The 13,748-nt window shown below is 43.8% G+C and overlaps 1 protein-coding gene across 1 annotated transcript in view; it reads right to left on the minus strand.

Moving 5' to 3' along the window:
• MAP6 (microtubule associated protein 6) overlaps positions 1-2,690 on the minus strand; it is a 71,720-nt gene extending 69,030 nt beyond the window's left edge. Inside the window, exon 1 of the mRNA XM_073879716.1 lies at positions 1,052-2,690. Within this exon, the coding sequence (XP_073735817.1) occupies positions 1,052-1,971 (920 nt within the window). The 5' untranslated portion in view covers positions 1,972-2,690. The remainder of the gene's footprint in view (positions 1-1,051) is intronic.
• Between the last annotated feature and the right edge of the window lie 11,058 nt (positions 2,691-13,748).

The raw sequence follows: 13,748 nt of genomic DNA on the forward strand, positions 1-13,748 counted from the left end.
ACAGGGAATTTAAATGTGCTAAAGAAGGGGTTCTTGGTGGTAAAAGAATGAGCAACACAACTGGAGAACATAAAGGGAAAGGAAAAAGGAAATGCATCAATAGGGGAGAAGGCTGGAGGTATCTAGGAAGTGGAAATCAGAATAATGAGGCATCATGCACAAGACTGTAATGGCACTAAGACATTCTCATCACCTACTATGTGCCAGACATAATTCTCCTCGGCCATCTCATTGTAATTCTCACAATGTCTAGTGCAGTGCCTGGCATATAGTAGGTGCTCAAAATATGTTAAATATTAATATTTAATTAATAAGTGAACAAGCAATTCTAAGAGAACAATCTATTACCAATTGCATCTTACACCTAAGAACCTTAGGCCCAGAAAGGTTAAGAAAAGTGCTCAGTGTGTCACAGCTACTAAGAGGAGGAAGGAATCTGACTTCAAAGCCTGGTGGTAGAAGGAGGAAGGTGATCTAGAAGAGCCCTGCGGGGAATCAAGAAAAGGGTGTGGTGCTTGGACGTCTCCCAGGGACTGAGAGAGGGAGGGAAGAAAGAAAGGCCAAGTGAACTGGGCTAGGGAGGAGGGGATTGGCCACTGGGAAAGCATTCTTCTAGGAGGACGGGGCCCTGCGGGAAAGCACCATGGCCCTGGGCAACAGCTGAGCCAGCGAGGGGCAGCGTCCAGGCTGATGCCGCGGGAGAAGTGGGTGGGGCGGAATGGCACCGCCTGTGAAGAAACTGCAAAAGGGTCTCTTGTTGAGCAGGCAGGGATCTGAGGCGGAGCGGGGATGGGGGAACGTGGCCAAAATGGTAAAGGGAAAGACCTGGGCAGGCCGGAATGGAAAGTACTAACAGCCTTCACGTAAGAAAGAGCAGAAAGAAGTCAGCCCTGGAAGGGGGTGTCTGGGATGCGGCTGAGGAGAGGGTGTGGTCTGGAAGGGGAGGGGCTGCCTGTGAGGCCTGCGGTGCGGAGAATGAGCCCCGGGCGCAGCCTCCGCAAAAGGGTAAGGGTCACCTGCCCCGTCGCCTGAGCTGCGGCCCGCGTCTTACCTGTAGGAGCTGCCCGCCGCGCTCGCCACCTCCTCGCGGATTTGCCTGTTGAGGGCGTCCGCCGCTGCACGCCCCTTGCCAGCCTCGGGGCCCGCGGCCTGGACCGGGGCCTGAGCTGCGGGCAGCGACATCTGCTCCGGCACCTGTCCCTCAGCGCGACGCAGCATCCAGGCGGGCCCGGGCTTCCTGCGGGTGTCGCGCTCGTCCGCACCAGAGGGCTTTCCGGCGGCGGGGCCACCCGCTCCGCCAGGGGTTGCCTCCTGCTCCGGGGCCTCCACGGCGGCCTGCGCCGGCCAGCGCTCCTGGCTCTGCGGCCGGCGCTTGGACGCCCCGAGAGTCGGCCCGGGAGTCTGGGAGGACGCGGCGATCTGCATGGGCTTGGGGATCCACGGGTGGTCCCCGCGGCGCGGCAGCGGCCAGGCGCGGAAGTCCTTCTGGTACTGGGTCTCGCGCTCGAAAGGCGCGTCGGAAGGCTGGTACTCGCTGCGCGGCCGGCAGCTCGGCTCGGGCCGTTGCACCTTCCAGGCGCGGTAGTCCTGACGCATCACCGAGTCCGCGGGGCCTGCGCCGGAGGTGGGGCCCGAGCCCGGGCCGGGGCCGGGCCCGCTCCGGCCGGGGGCAGCTGCCGCCTCGCGTTCGCCGCTAGGCCCGGGCGCCGGCTCCGTTGCCCGGGCAACTGCATCCAACTCGCCCTGGGCCGGCTGCGTCTCTATGGCGACCGCCCGCGCCGAGGGGGGCGCGTGCGCCGGTTGCGCCTGCTGCTGCGGCTGCGGCGGCGGCGGCGGCTGCGGCGGGGCGCTCGGGGCCTCGGTGGCCTCCGAGTACTTGGTGAAAACCAGCGGCACGGCGATGTCCGCCTTGTCCAGCTGGTTCCAGAAGCGGGCGATGCAGCAGGCCCGCGTGATGCACGGCCACGCCATGATGCTAGCTGCGAAGGGGGCCTTCCCTTTCTTTTTGTGATTCTAAGGCAAGTCTCTAATCTTACTTCAGCCCCTCGGCCCTCGACCAGTCTGGTTCCCACTGTTTTTCCCTTGGTGGCCTGAGCTACCTTGCTCTCCTCCCTCAGAGAGCACCCAGGAAGGTCAAGCTATCACTGAGATAAAGTCCGTAAAGTCCCCCGATTACCGGCTGCAAATGCCTCCGGGAGCCGCCTGCAAAGGTCTTGGGAGCGCAGTCTGCTGCGGGCACCGATGGGTGAGCCACACGGCCTCCCGGAGTCCCCGGGCGAGGGCGTCTGGGTCGCGTCCCTCCCTGCTGCGGCGGCGGCGCGCAGACCCCGGCCAAGAGAGGCGACGCGAGGCGAGGTGGCTGCGGGCTTAAGCCATGGAGTAGAGGAAGGGCCGAGCGGGGTGGCCTCAGGGGCCACGGACGAGGCTCTATTCTTCCTCCCCGAAGCGTCCCGTCGCAGCCAGCCACCTAGCAGGGCTCGGAGGCGATCACCTCCAGCGGAGACTAAGCATTGCTGCAGCAGCTGCTCCCAATGATGCTGCAGCCACTGCCGCTGCCGTCTCTGCTGCAGGGAAGCGGCCCCACCCTTATCTACTGCTCGGCGGGGGGAAAAAAATCAGGCAAGACGCTTGGAGAAAGCGCGCTGCAGAAAAAAAATCACCTGCTGTCGTCAGCGCGCGCTGCCGGGAACTCGCCCCCCCTCTTTCCCCCCCCCCCCCCCCCCCCCGGCTCTCTGGCAGCTCCTCCCTCCTCAGCTCCTAGGCAACAGCAGAATCTGGGGCCCAGGTGGGTTCCAGTCCCAGGCTGGTGATGGCTTGCTGTCCTTACGCTGGTCCCTTCCCCTCCGGGAGCCTCAGGCGCCTCTTTTGTAAAATAGGGCCAATCATGGAGGAAGGGGGATTCAATTTTTAAAATATGAAGGATATCCCTAGTGAAATGTCTGTCCCAGAACAGACGCTTTTTTTTTTTTTTTTTAAAAGAAAGCTGGTGTTATTGGCCAGTTATTGGGCGGGATCTGAACTCAGTTTGGCTGGCTCCTGATCCAAGCCCCCCTTGTCAGTCATGCACAGACCTTGTTCGGATGTGTAGGGATGTGAGTCCCCAGGCTGGTGGGGCCCTGGCTCTTCCTTTATTAGAGAACCTTTGGGGGAAGGGTGTCTTAGAGCCTCCCAAGAACTACCCAGTCCCTATTGAGCCCAGGGCCCATACTGGGGAGAGTCAGGGAAAAGAAAATTCTTGGAAGGGGCCTAAGTGTGAAGGTTGGGGGGGTGGGGTGGAAAGGAAACAAGGGGACAGTGTCCTAGGACAGGGTAGGGCCTGATGCAAAGGGACTTACTGGCATGTTCCTGACCCCCGGCTTTTGCTCTTCCTCTACCTAGGAGGCACAGCAGACTTTGGAGTCAGACAGGCTTGATTTGGCTCTGACACTTACTGTCTGTGTCACTTGGGCAAGTTGGGTCATCCCTGGGCCTCAGTGGCCTCATTTGTAGAATGGAGGAAATAAGAGCTACCTCAAAGTGGTTTTGTGAAGAGAATTAAGGACTCAGAACGGAAGCTTCGAGTCAAATCAAGTCCACAGTAATTCAAATTCTGGATTTACATTCCTTCGCTGTATGGCCATGGACATATCACTGCACCTTTCTGAGCTTTACTTTTATCTCTGAACAGGGGTACCAATTCTGGACTTGCGGGGTTGTTTTGAGAATTAAAATGAGATAATGCACTAAAAATGCTTACCACAACATCTGGCATATAGCAATGGCTCGATGAATGGTAGCTATTAGTATTCAAAGGACCCATCCAGGAAAGCCTAGATGGAGCTTGCCAAGCAGGGCAGCCACTTGGACACCTTCTCCAGGAAGACCTCTTGTTTTTCCAACTACTTTTTTTGGCCTCTCCTTGATGTCTCTCCATTTATGTTTCCTGCATTTTCTTCTACTCCTTATCCCTAGCAACATTCACTGGCCTTCAGCTCTGTTTCTCTCCAAGATAGGCAGAGTTGTCAGCGTCGAGTAAGCTGGGGTCATTGGTGTTTCTGGGGAAGAAAGTAATTTATGTGTTTAGATTGGGAACTGACTGCAAGACACCGCTGGGTTTTTGTTGTTTTATCACCTTAGAATCAAACAGGATGAGAAGACGACTCTGATTAATCAATTATCTGTTGAACTTCCTCCTACTTGGGTCTTTGTCTTTTTATGATGTGATTTGAGTTCCATAAATAAAATGATGCCTGGCAGTGTTTTCCAGTTATTAGGAGATACATTTCTACAAACAAGGTAATCTGGTCTGACCCTCAATTCAGTAGAACTCTGTGGGATTTGGCTGATGTCTTTCCAATAATGATTTTCAAGGCAACTAGAAATTGGAGGAAGGAACTGAGTGTTCACTGAGACCTTACCCTTCTTTCATTTAGCAAGTCTCATCTCCTGATGCCCACTCTATGCCCTGGGCACTAAGGAACACAAACAAATTCTAGCTCTGTGGGAGCCCTCAATTAGAAGGGTGTGTTATGGAGAACCAGAAGACAGACAAATAAATAATTAGCAAACAGTGTGGTCTCTGGTCAGCATAACAGAGGTTCATTCTCAAGGTGCTGAATGAATGACTAAGGAGACTTCCTATTTAAAATTCATATTTAAAATATGAAGAATATCCCTAGTGAAATGTCTGTCCCAGAATAGATGCTCTTTAAAAAGAAAGCTTGTGTTATTGGCCAATTACTGGGCAGAATTTGAATTCAGTTTGGGTGGCTCCTGATCCAAGCCCCCCTTTAACAAGTCTCGTCTCCTGATGCCTGCTCTGCCCACTTCCTAACAGAAGTGTAAGTAAGAGAGTTCCAGGCCACCTTATCATCAATATCACCTTCTATATTCATTCTTTTGGATTTTTAAAATACATTCATTGGTACAACCTTATCGAACCATCCAATGGCCCAATAGGATAGATAAATCTAATGGTTATCTGTTAATGTGGCTTGCTCAGCATCCATTCTGATGATGACGGCACCTCATTATTTGGTTTTTGGGGACCACTCTTTTCTTACTTTCAGTTCATATGGTTTGGATGGGATTAACCCTACTTAACCCACCTTCCAGAACTGATTATGTGACCCACACCTGTTTACCAGGGCACTGCATCCCCCTGGCCAAAGTGACTAGTTTAGGGGTGCCTGGGTGGCTCAGTCATTAAGCATCTGCCTTTGGCTCAGGTCATGATCCCAGGGTCCTGGGATCGAGCCCCACATTGGGCTCCCTGCTCCACGGGAGGCCTGCTTCTCCCTCTCTCACTCCCTCTGCTTGTGTTCCCTCTCTCGCTGTGTCTCTCTCTGTCAAATAAATAAATAAAATATTTTTAAAAAAGTGACTAGTTTAGTGATGGACATGTGATCCACATTGGAGCCATTAGAGGAAGTCCTAGACTTTAGCTGGAACTATCTGTAAAGAGCCACTCTCTTTTTTACTGGAATTGCTAAAATGAGAGACCATGAGGATAGTGTTGTTAGTGGTCATCTTTGCCATCACTGGGAGTTGGGGGTGGGGGGAGCTGCTTGCCCAAGGTTGAAGCAAACACAGAGAAAATCAGAAAAAGACACAGAATTCTGGTAATGTCTATGAAGACTGCAACTTGTTTCCCAAAGCCCATTCTCACCTTCTTCCCTTTAATAACAGAAGCCTCAAGGTTTTAGTTGGACTCTTGATCACCCAGCAAGAGACTTTACAGCAAAGAGCAATCATACGAACTTCCAGGTCACTTTCTTAAAGAAAGATGAAGTCTTCAACTTCATCTTTCTCCCTTCCCAAACGGTAGTATGTGGACATGGTAGAGGTGAATTATCATCTGGGTAGTTAAGATGACTATGACTTGGTGGTTAAGAACATTCCAGTGCCAGGATTTAACCCTAGGTAGGGAAGGGTAGCAGAACAAGATGGAAAAAACCTATCTTGGGTGACCTCATCGGATGGAGCTGCCTAACCACCTCAAACCACTTGATTGCTCCTTGAATACTTTGCGAGAAAGGAAGAACACTTCTCTCTTGTTTGAACCACTGCTTTGAAGGTCTCTATTTTAGTATACTAGTCATTTGAGCATTTGGGTCTGGCCATGCTTAAACTAACTTGAGGGATATGAAAACAGCATGGGACTAAAATACTGGGTAATAATATCATGTCTGATGGGAGGGAGTGATCAGATTTCAAGTATCCTAAAGTTCTTATTGTTTGTAAGGAGAGTAGAAGTACTGATTAACTTATTAACAAAAGTGTTTATCAACTTCAAAATGCACATTAAAAGAAAGAAAAGAGGATATGGAAAACTTCATTAAGGCCAGAAAAAGAGTAAAAATAAGCAAAGGAAAAAACATGGCAAATAGCAAATACAATATAAAGTGATATAAATATTTCCAAATATATTAGTGATTGTAGTAAATGTAAATAATCAAAACTTTCCAGTTAAAAGATAGAGAATGTCAGATTAGAGAAAAACACAAAACAAAGCAAAATGCAACCATACACTGTTTTCATTAAAACATACTGACACATATGGGGCACCTGGGTGGCTCAGTCATTTAAGCTTCCGCTTGGTATCGACTCAGGTCACGATCTCAGGGTGGTGCACTCAGCAGGGAGTCTGTTTGAGATTCTCGCCCTCGCCCTTTGCCCCTCCCCCCACTTGGGTGTGCTCTCTTTCTCTCAAATAAATAAATCTTAAAAAAAAAAACATACTGACACATAAACATAGGGGAAAACATGATGGGAAAATATATAGTAGAAAAATACTATAACCAATGTACAATTACATTACTATCAGGCAAAACTGGTCTTAAAACAAAAAGCATTACTGAGGATAAAAATGTTCATCACAGGGGCACCTGGCTGGCTCAGTTGGTGGAGCGTGTGACTCTTGATCTCAGGGTCATGAGTTCAAGCCCCATGTTGAGTGTGACGATTACTTAAAAATAAAATCTTAAAAAAAAAAAGATAATCACATAAAAATAGAAGAAACAATTCACCAAAATATATGATATGGTTTGCATCTAACAATATAGCTTCAAAATATATGAAGCAAAACTTGGTAGAATTTAAAGAAGAAATGCAAAATTCATCATCATCATGAGATTTTTTTTTAACACATCTAAATAACTGGTAAAACAAACACATAAAATGTTGTTAGGAACGTAAAAGATTTCAACAATTAATAAAGTGGATCTAATGGACCCTGCATCCAACAATTAGAGAATATTCATTCTTTCCAAACTTATAAGGAATGTATAAAAATTGACCACGTACTAGGCCACAAAGCAAATATAAACAAATACCGAAGACAGACAAATCCCTTTTTCTGGTGACAGTACAACAATATTAGCAACAAATAACATAAGATAGTCACAAACCTCCACATATTTAGGAATTAAACAAGGAAAAAAATGCTTCAAAATTGATTCACAAGTCTAAAAAGAAATTATACTGGATACTAGAGAATAATCAGAGCTGAAAGGAAATGAAAACATTGCATATCAACATTTATGAGCTACAGCTAAAAACAATATTCACAGAGAAATGTGTAACCTAAATACATACTTTAGAAACAAAAATGAGTAAAAATACACTGATGATTAAACTCAAGAAGTGAGAGATAGTACAGAACAAACCAAAGCGAGCAGAAGGGGAAAAAATATAAAGAAAATAGCAAGGTAATTAAATATCAAACAACCATACGTTTGGGACTGTCAAAAATTCCAAAAAGTTCTTCCTCAACATAAATAAAATCTCTGACAGACTTATCCGGAACAAAAACAAACAATTAATTTTAGGATTGTAAAGAGAGACAGTTGTAGATACAGCAGATGATTGGCAAATACTAAGAATTACTTTCTGCTGATAAATTTGCAAAACCTTATGGAGTAGCTAACTTCCAGGATGGCCTACAATGGTCTTGGCTTCCGGGTGGCCCAGCTTTGTGAAGTCCTCCCCAACACTGACTAGAGCTGACCTGTGTAACCAGTAGGATCTCGTGAAAATGATTGCATGTGACTTTCACAGCTAGGTCAGAAAATTCATTGTGATTTCCACTTGGCTCTGTCTTGGATTTCTCACTCTGGGGCAGCCAGCCGCCATCCTGTGAGGATACACAAGCAATGCCATGGAGAGCTCCACGTGGTGAGGGACTGAGGCCTCCTGCTATCCACCATGTGAGTGACCCAAATTAGAAGTGGATCTTCTAGGGGCACCCGGGTGGCTCAGTCGTTAAGTGTCTGCCTTCGGCTCAGGTCATGATCCCAGGGTCCTCGGATCGAGCCCTGCAACGGGCTCCCTGCTCAAAGCCTGCTTCTCCCTCTCCCACTCCCCCTGCTTGTGTTCCCTCTCTTGCTGTGTATCTCTCTGTCAAATAAGTAAATAAAATCTTTAAAAAAAAAGAAGTGGATCTTCAAGACCCACTCAAATGTTCAAATGACTGCCACCCTGGCTGATATCTTGGCAACAACTTCATATGAGACCCTGAACCGAAAGCATACCCACTAGTCATTCCTGACCAGGAATCCAGGAATCTGACCCATAGAAACAATGTGAGATTAAGAAATATTTCTTGTTATTGAAAGTGCTAAGTTTAGGGGTAATTTATTTTAAATAGACTTTGTTTACATATTTATATTAAATAGACTACTTTTTTTAAATTTTTTATTGTTATGTTAATCACCATATATTACATCATTAGTTTTTGATGTAGTGTTCCATGATTCATTGTTTGTTCATAACACCCGGTGCTCCATGCAGAATGTGCCCTCTTTAATACCCATCACCAGGCTAACCCATTCCCCCACCCCCTCCCCTCTAGAACCCTCAGTTTGTTTTTCAGAGTCCATCATCTCTCATGGTTCGTCTCCCTCTCTGACTTACTCCCCTTCATTCTTCCTCTCCTGTTATCTTCTTCTTTTTCTTTTTTCTTAAAATATGTTGCATTATTTGTTTCAGAAGTACAGTTCTGTGATTCAACAGTCTTGCACAATTCACAGCGCTCACCGTAGCACATACCCTCCCCAATGTAAATAGACTACTTTTTAAGAGAAGTTTTAGGTTCACAGCAAAATTGAGCAGAAACTAGAGTTCCCATAACCACAACCACACGGCTTCCCCCACTGTCGACAGCCTATGCTAGAACGTTGTTACATTTATGATCGATGAGCCCACACTGATACCACATCACCCAAAGTCCGTAGTCTACATTAGGGTTTACTCCTGGTGTTTTACCTTCTATGGGTTTTGACAAATGTGTAATAACATGTATCCACATTATAGTGTTATACAAAATCATTTTACTGCCTAAAAAAATCCTCTCTGCTCTGCAGATTCATTCCTCCCTCCCTCTAACCTCTGGAAACCATTGACCTTCTTAATGTCTCCATGGTTTTGCCTTTTCCAGAATATCCTACAATTGCAAGCATACAGTATGGAACCTTTTCAGATTGGCTTCTTTCACTTAGTAATGTACATTTAAGCTTCCTCCATGTCTTTACATGGCTTGATGGCTCATTTCTTTTTGGCACTAAGCAATATTTCATTGGATATACCACAGTCAATGTATCCATTCACTCACTGAAGGATATCCTGGCTTCCAAGTTCTGGAAAATATAAATATAACCGCTATAAACATCCGTGTGCAAGTGTTTGTACTGACATAGATTTTCAGCTCATTTGAGTAAATACGAAGGAGCATGATTACTGCCTCATATGATAAGACTATATTTAGTTTTGTAAGAAACCACCAAACTGACTTCCAAAGTACCATTTGCATTCCCAGCAGCAGTGAGTGAGAGTTCTTCTTGCTCTATATCCTCACCAGTATTTGGTGAAGCCAGTGTTCCAGATTTTGGCCATTCTAATAGGTGTGTAGTAGTATCTCATTGTTTTTTTAATTTGCATTTACCTAATGACATATGATGTGGGGCATTTTTTCTTATGTCATTTACCATTTGTACATCTTCTTTGGTGAGGTATATGCTCAGGTCCTCTGCCTATTTTTAAATCAGATTGTTCCTTTTCTTATTGGAAGTTTTAAGAGTTCTTACTCTATTTTGGGTCATAGTCCTTTATCAGATATGCCTTTTGCAAATATTTTCTCCTAGTCTGTGGCTTGTCTTCTCATTCTCTTGATAGTGAGTGTCTTTTGCAGAGCAGAAGTGTTTGATTTAATTTAATTTAATTTGATTTGATGTTTAAAAAGATTTTATTTATTTATTTGAGAGAGAGAGAGAGCACATGCACACGAGCAGGGGGGAGGGGCAGAGGCAGAGGGAGAAGTAGGCTCCCCACTGAGCGGGGAGCCTGACCTGGGGCTCCATCCCAGGACCTTAGGATCATAACCGGAGCCAAAGGCAGATGCTTAACAAACTGAACCACCCAGGCACCTGGAAGTGTTTAATCCAGCTTATCAATTTTTTCTTTAATGGATTATGCCTTTGGTGTTGCATCTAAAAAGTCACTACCATACCCAGGGTCATGTAGATTTTCTCCTATGCTATCTTCGAGGAGTTTTCTAGTTTCACATTGTACATAGAGGTCTATGGTCGTTAAGTTTCGTGAGAGGCTAATACCTAGATCCTTTTTTTTAAAATCATGTGGATATCTAGTTATTCCAGCGCCATTTGTCGAAAAGACTATCTTTTCTTCACGGTGTTGCCTTGCTCCTTTGTCAAAGATCAGTTGACTGGATTCATGTAGGTCTATTCTTGAGTCCTCTATTCTGTCCTATTGATGTATTTGCCTCTTCCTTCACCCATACTACACTGTCCTGATTACTGTAGCTTTATAGTAAGTCTTGAAGTCAGGTAGCGTCAGTCCTCCAACTTTGTTCTTCTCTTTCAATATTGTGTTGGCTATCATGGGTCTTTTGACTCTCTGTTTAAACTTTAGAATAAGTTTATCAATATCCACAAAATAACTTCCTGGGATTTTCACTGGAATTGCATTGAAGTCCTGGGGTGATTTCTTATGCGGCAAGAGACAACTAACACTCAGGTAAATAAGTAAATCTTATTTAAAAATATCTTACTAAAACTGATTTAAGAAGGAGTAGAAAACCTGAATATTTCAATAAGTTGAATCAGTAGTTAAAAATATACCTACAGGGCGCCTGGGTGGCTCAGTTGGTTAAGCGACTGCCTTCGGCTCAGGTCATGATCCTGGAGTCCCAGGATCGAGTCCCGCATCGGGCTCCCTGCTCGGCAGGGAGTCTGCTTCTCCCTCTGACCCTCTTCCCTCTTGTGCTCTCTGTCTCTCATTCTCTCCCTCTCAAATAAATAAATAAAATCTTTAAAAAAAAATAAATAAAAATAAAAATATACCTACAAAGGAAAACCAAACAAGATAAAACAAACTATGTGATCTATTTGATTTTGCAGGTGAGTCTCACAAAACTTTCATAGAACAGACAATCTGTATGTTATGTAAATTATTCCATTAAACAGAAAAAAGGGGAAAACTTTCCATTCCAGTTTAAAAAGCCAATATAATAGATGTACAGAGACAAACTAGACAAGAATAATGTGAAGAAGAAGAAATTATAAGTCAATCATAGATATAAAGATCTCAAATGAAATGTTAGTAAACAATTCAGAATTGTACCTAAAAGTCATGATTTATCAATATTGTTATGTTTATCCAAGAATGAACACTGGTTTAATGAAAGAAAATCTGTAGATATAGTACTACGTGCTAACAGATTCCATAGAAATATCACACAACCCTCTCACATAGATGTATTTTGAAAAATATGATAAGAGTTGACACCCTTTAATTAATTTTAAAAGCTCTTTGCAAGGTAGAAATTACTAGTATGTCAAAGGATATATACCAAAAACCTACTAGAAATAGTATATTTTAGGGTGAAATGCTAGAAGCCTTCCCTCTATTTTCAGGAACACAACCAGGGGAGAGTTGATCCCAGTCATAAAGGTTGGGTAGGAAGGTCCAATGCATTCGGATTTCCAGTTATGAAGCTAGGTGAGATTTAGAGTCAAATACCTTAGTGCTTTCACTATGACTAGTATGACCACAGAAACAGGGATTATACCAAAATCATGAAATCTTCATACCCTGGAATCAAAATAAAAGAATGAGAATCTTAGAATCATATTTGGAGTCCTAGAATCTCAGATTAATAGAATGATACCGTCCTAGAACCCTGAATAAATGAATGTTAAAATTCCTTGAGTCTGGGAATAATTTAATATGTTTCTGAACCTTTTTTCTTTTTTTTACTTATTGTTGCAGGCTAAAAAAAATTCTTCCTTATATTGAGCCAAAATAGGAATTCTTGCAATTTCCATCTTGCCTTGAGACCACATATTACAGCATTTTAAAGTCATATTAAAAAAACAACAGTTGTATTCCCTGATCTTCTCTTCTCAGGATAAAAATACCCAATTTCTTCATTTAGTATAATACTTAAATATTATACTAAAGCCAGATACTTTGAGACTCTATAGCTCTCCTGTTACTCATCAAATTTTCATCCATGAGTTTTAACAACTATTGATGGCTGTTGCCTGAGACAATTATTACTATGATGTTTGCCAAATAAGTGATTTTCTAACTCCATTATTCCTTCTACATTTATTCTTTGGCATCGTTCTTTATACCAGCATGGATTCATGAATTCTTACTTTTTTCAATGGCTGTAATCCATTACTATCACTTCTTATTTTGATGCTCAAGCTGTTCCATTGTTTTCTCAGTGGGAGCCCCTTGGTGATGGCTCTGAAGCTCCCTTATATAAAATGACACAGGCACATGTAAGTTCCACAGTGAACACACACCCTGCCTTCCTCCCTCCAGTGTTACCACCATGTGGAAGATGGTGTGCATACATGTTTCTGCACATTTATTAATACACATGTATCTACATGTGTATTTAGCATTAAATAAATAAATTAAATTCATGCGTATTAAACATTTATAATTTGACTTTTTTTATGAATGGTGTCAAACTTTATGAAACCTTTACAATGTGATTTTCCCCTCGTCAATAGGAGTTTGAGATTCATTCATGTTGGTACACCTAGAACTAGTTAGGCCATCTTAACTGCTCTCCAGCAGTCTGTTGTATGATAAACCACTTAAAAAAAAAATCTATTCCTCCACTGAGGAATAGTTAGATTGTTTCAACTTTTTAGCTATTACAAATAATACAATATATTTTTCCTTATGGGTGTCTCCACAGCCCATGTGACAGCATTTCTCTAGGGTTAATAACCCAGAAGTAAAATATCTAGGCCATACAAAATATGCCTCTTCCAATATATGAAAAACAACTTGCTTTCCAAAGTGGTTGTGCCAATTCACACACCCACCTATGATATGTGAGAGTTCTTGTTTCTCAGCATCCTCATTGATATTTGGAATGACTAGACTTTTAAACTTTTTCCACCCTGGTGAGTGTAAACATTAAATTTGAATACAAGTGAGGTTAAGTATCTTTTCATGTACTTATTGCCCTATTGGAGTTTTTGTATATTGCCTGTTCATATCCTTTGCCCATTTCTCTGTTAGGTTGTTTAAAGATTTTATATGAATTCTTTAAATATCCTGCACATTAATCACTCATGGCTTCTATGTGTTGCCAAGATCTTCTCCAAGTGTGTGGCTTATCTTTTAATGTTGTTTATAGTATATTTTGACACACAGAGGTTTAAAATTTTAATGTATTTAAATGTATTAACCAAAGTTTGTGCTTTTTGCATCTTTAAGAACTCTTC

This window comes from Callorhinus ursinus, unplaced genomic scaffold (assembly GCF_003265705.2).
Source record: "Callorhinus ursinus isolate GAN/ISIS: 27379988/994484 unplaced genomic scaffold, GSC_fseal_2.0 scaffold35, whole genome shotgun sequence".
NCBI lineage: Eukaryota > Metazoa > Chordata > Mammalia > Carnivora > Otariidae > Callorhinus > Callorhinus ursinus.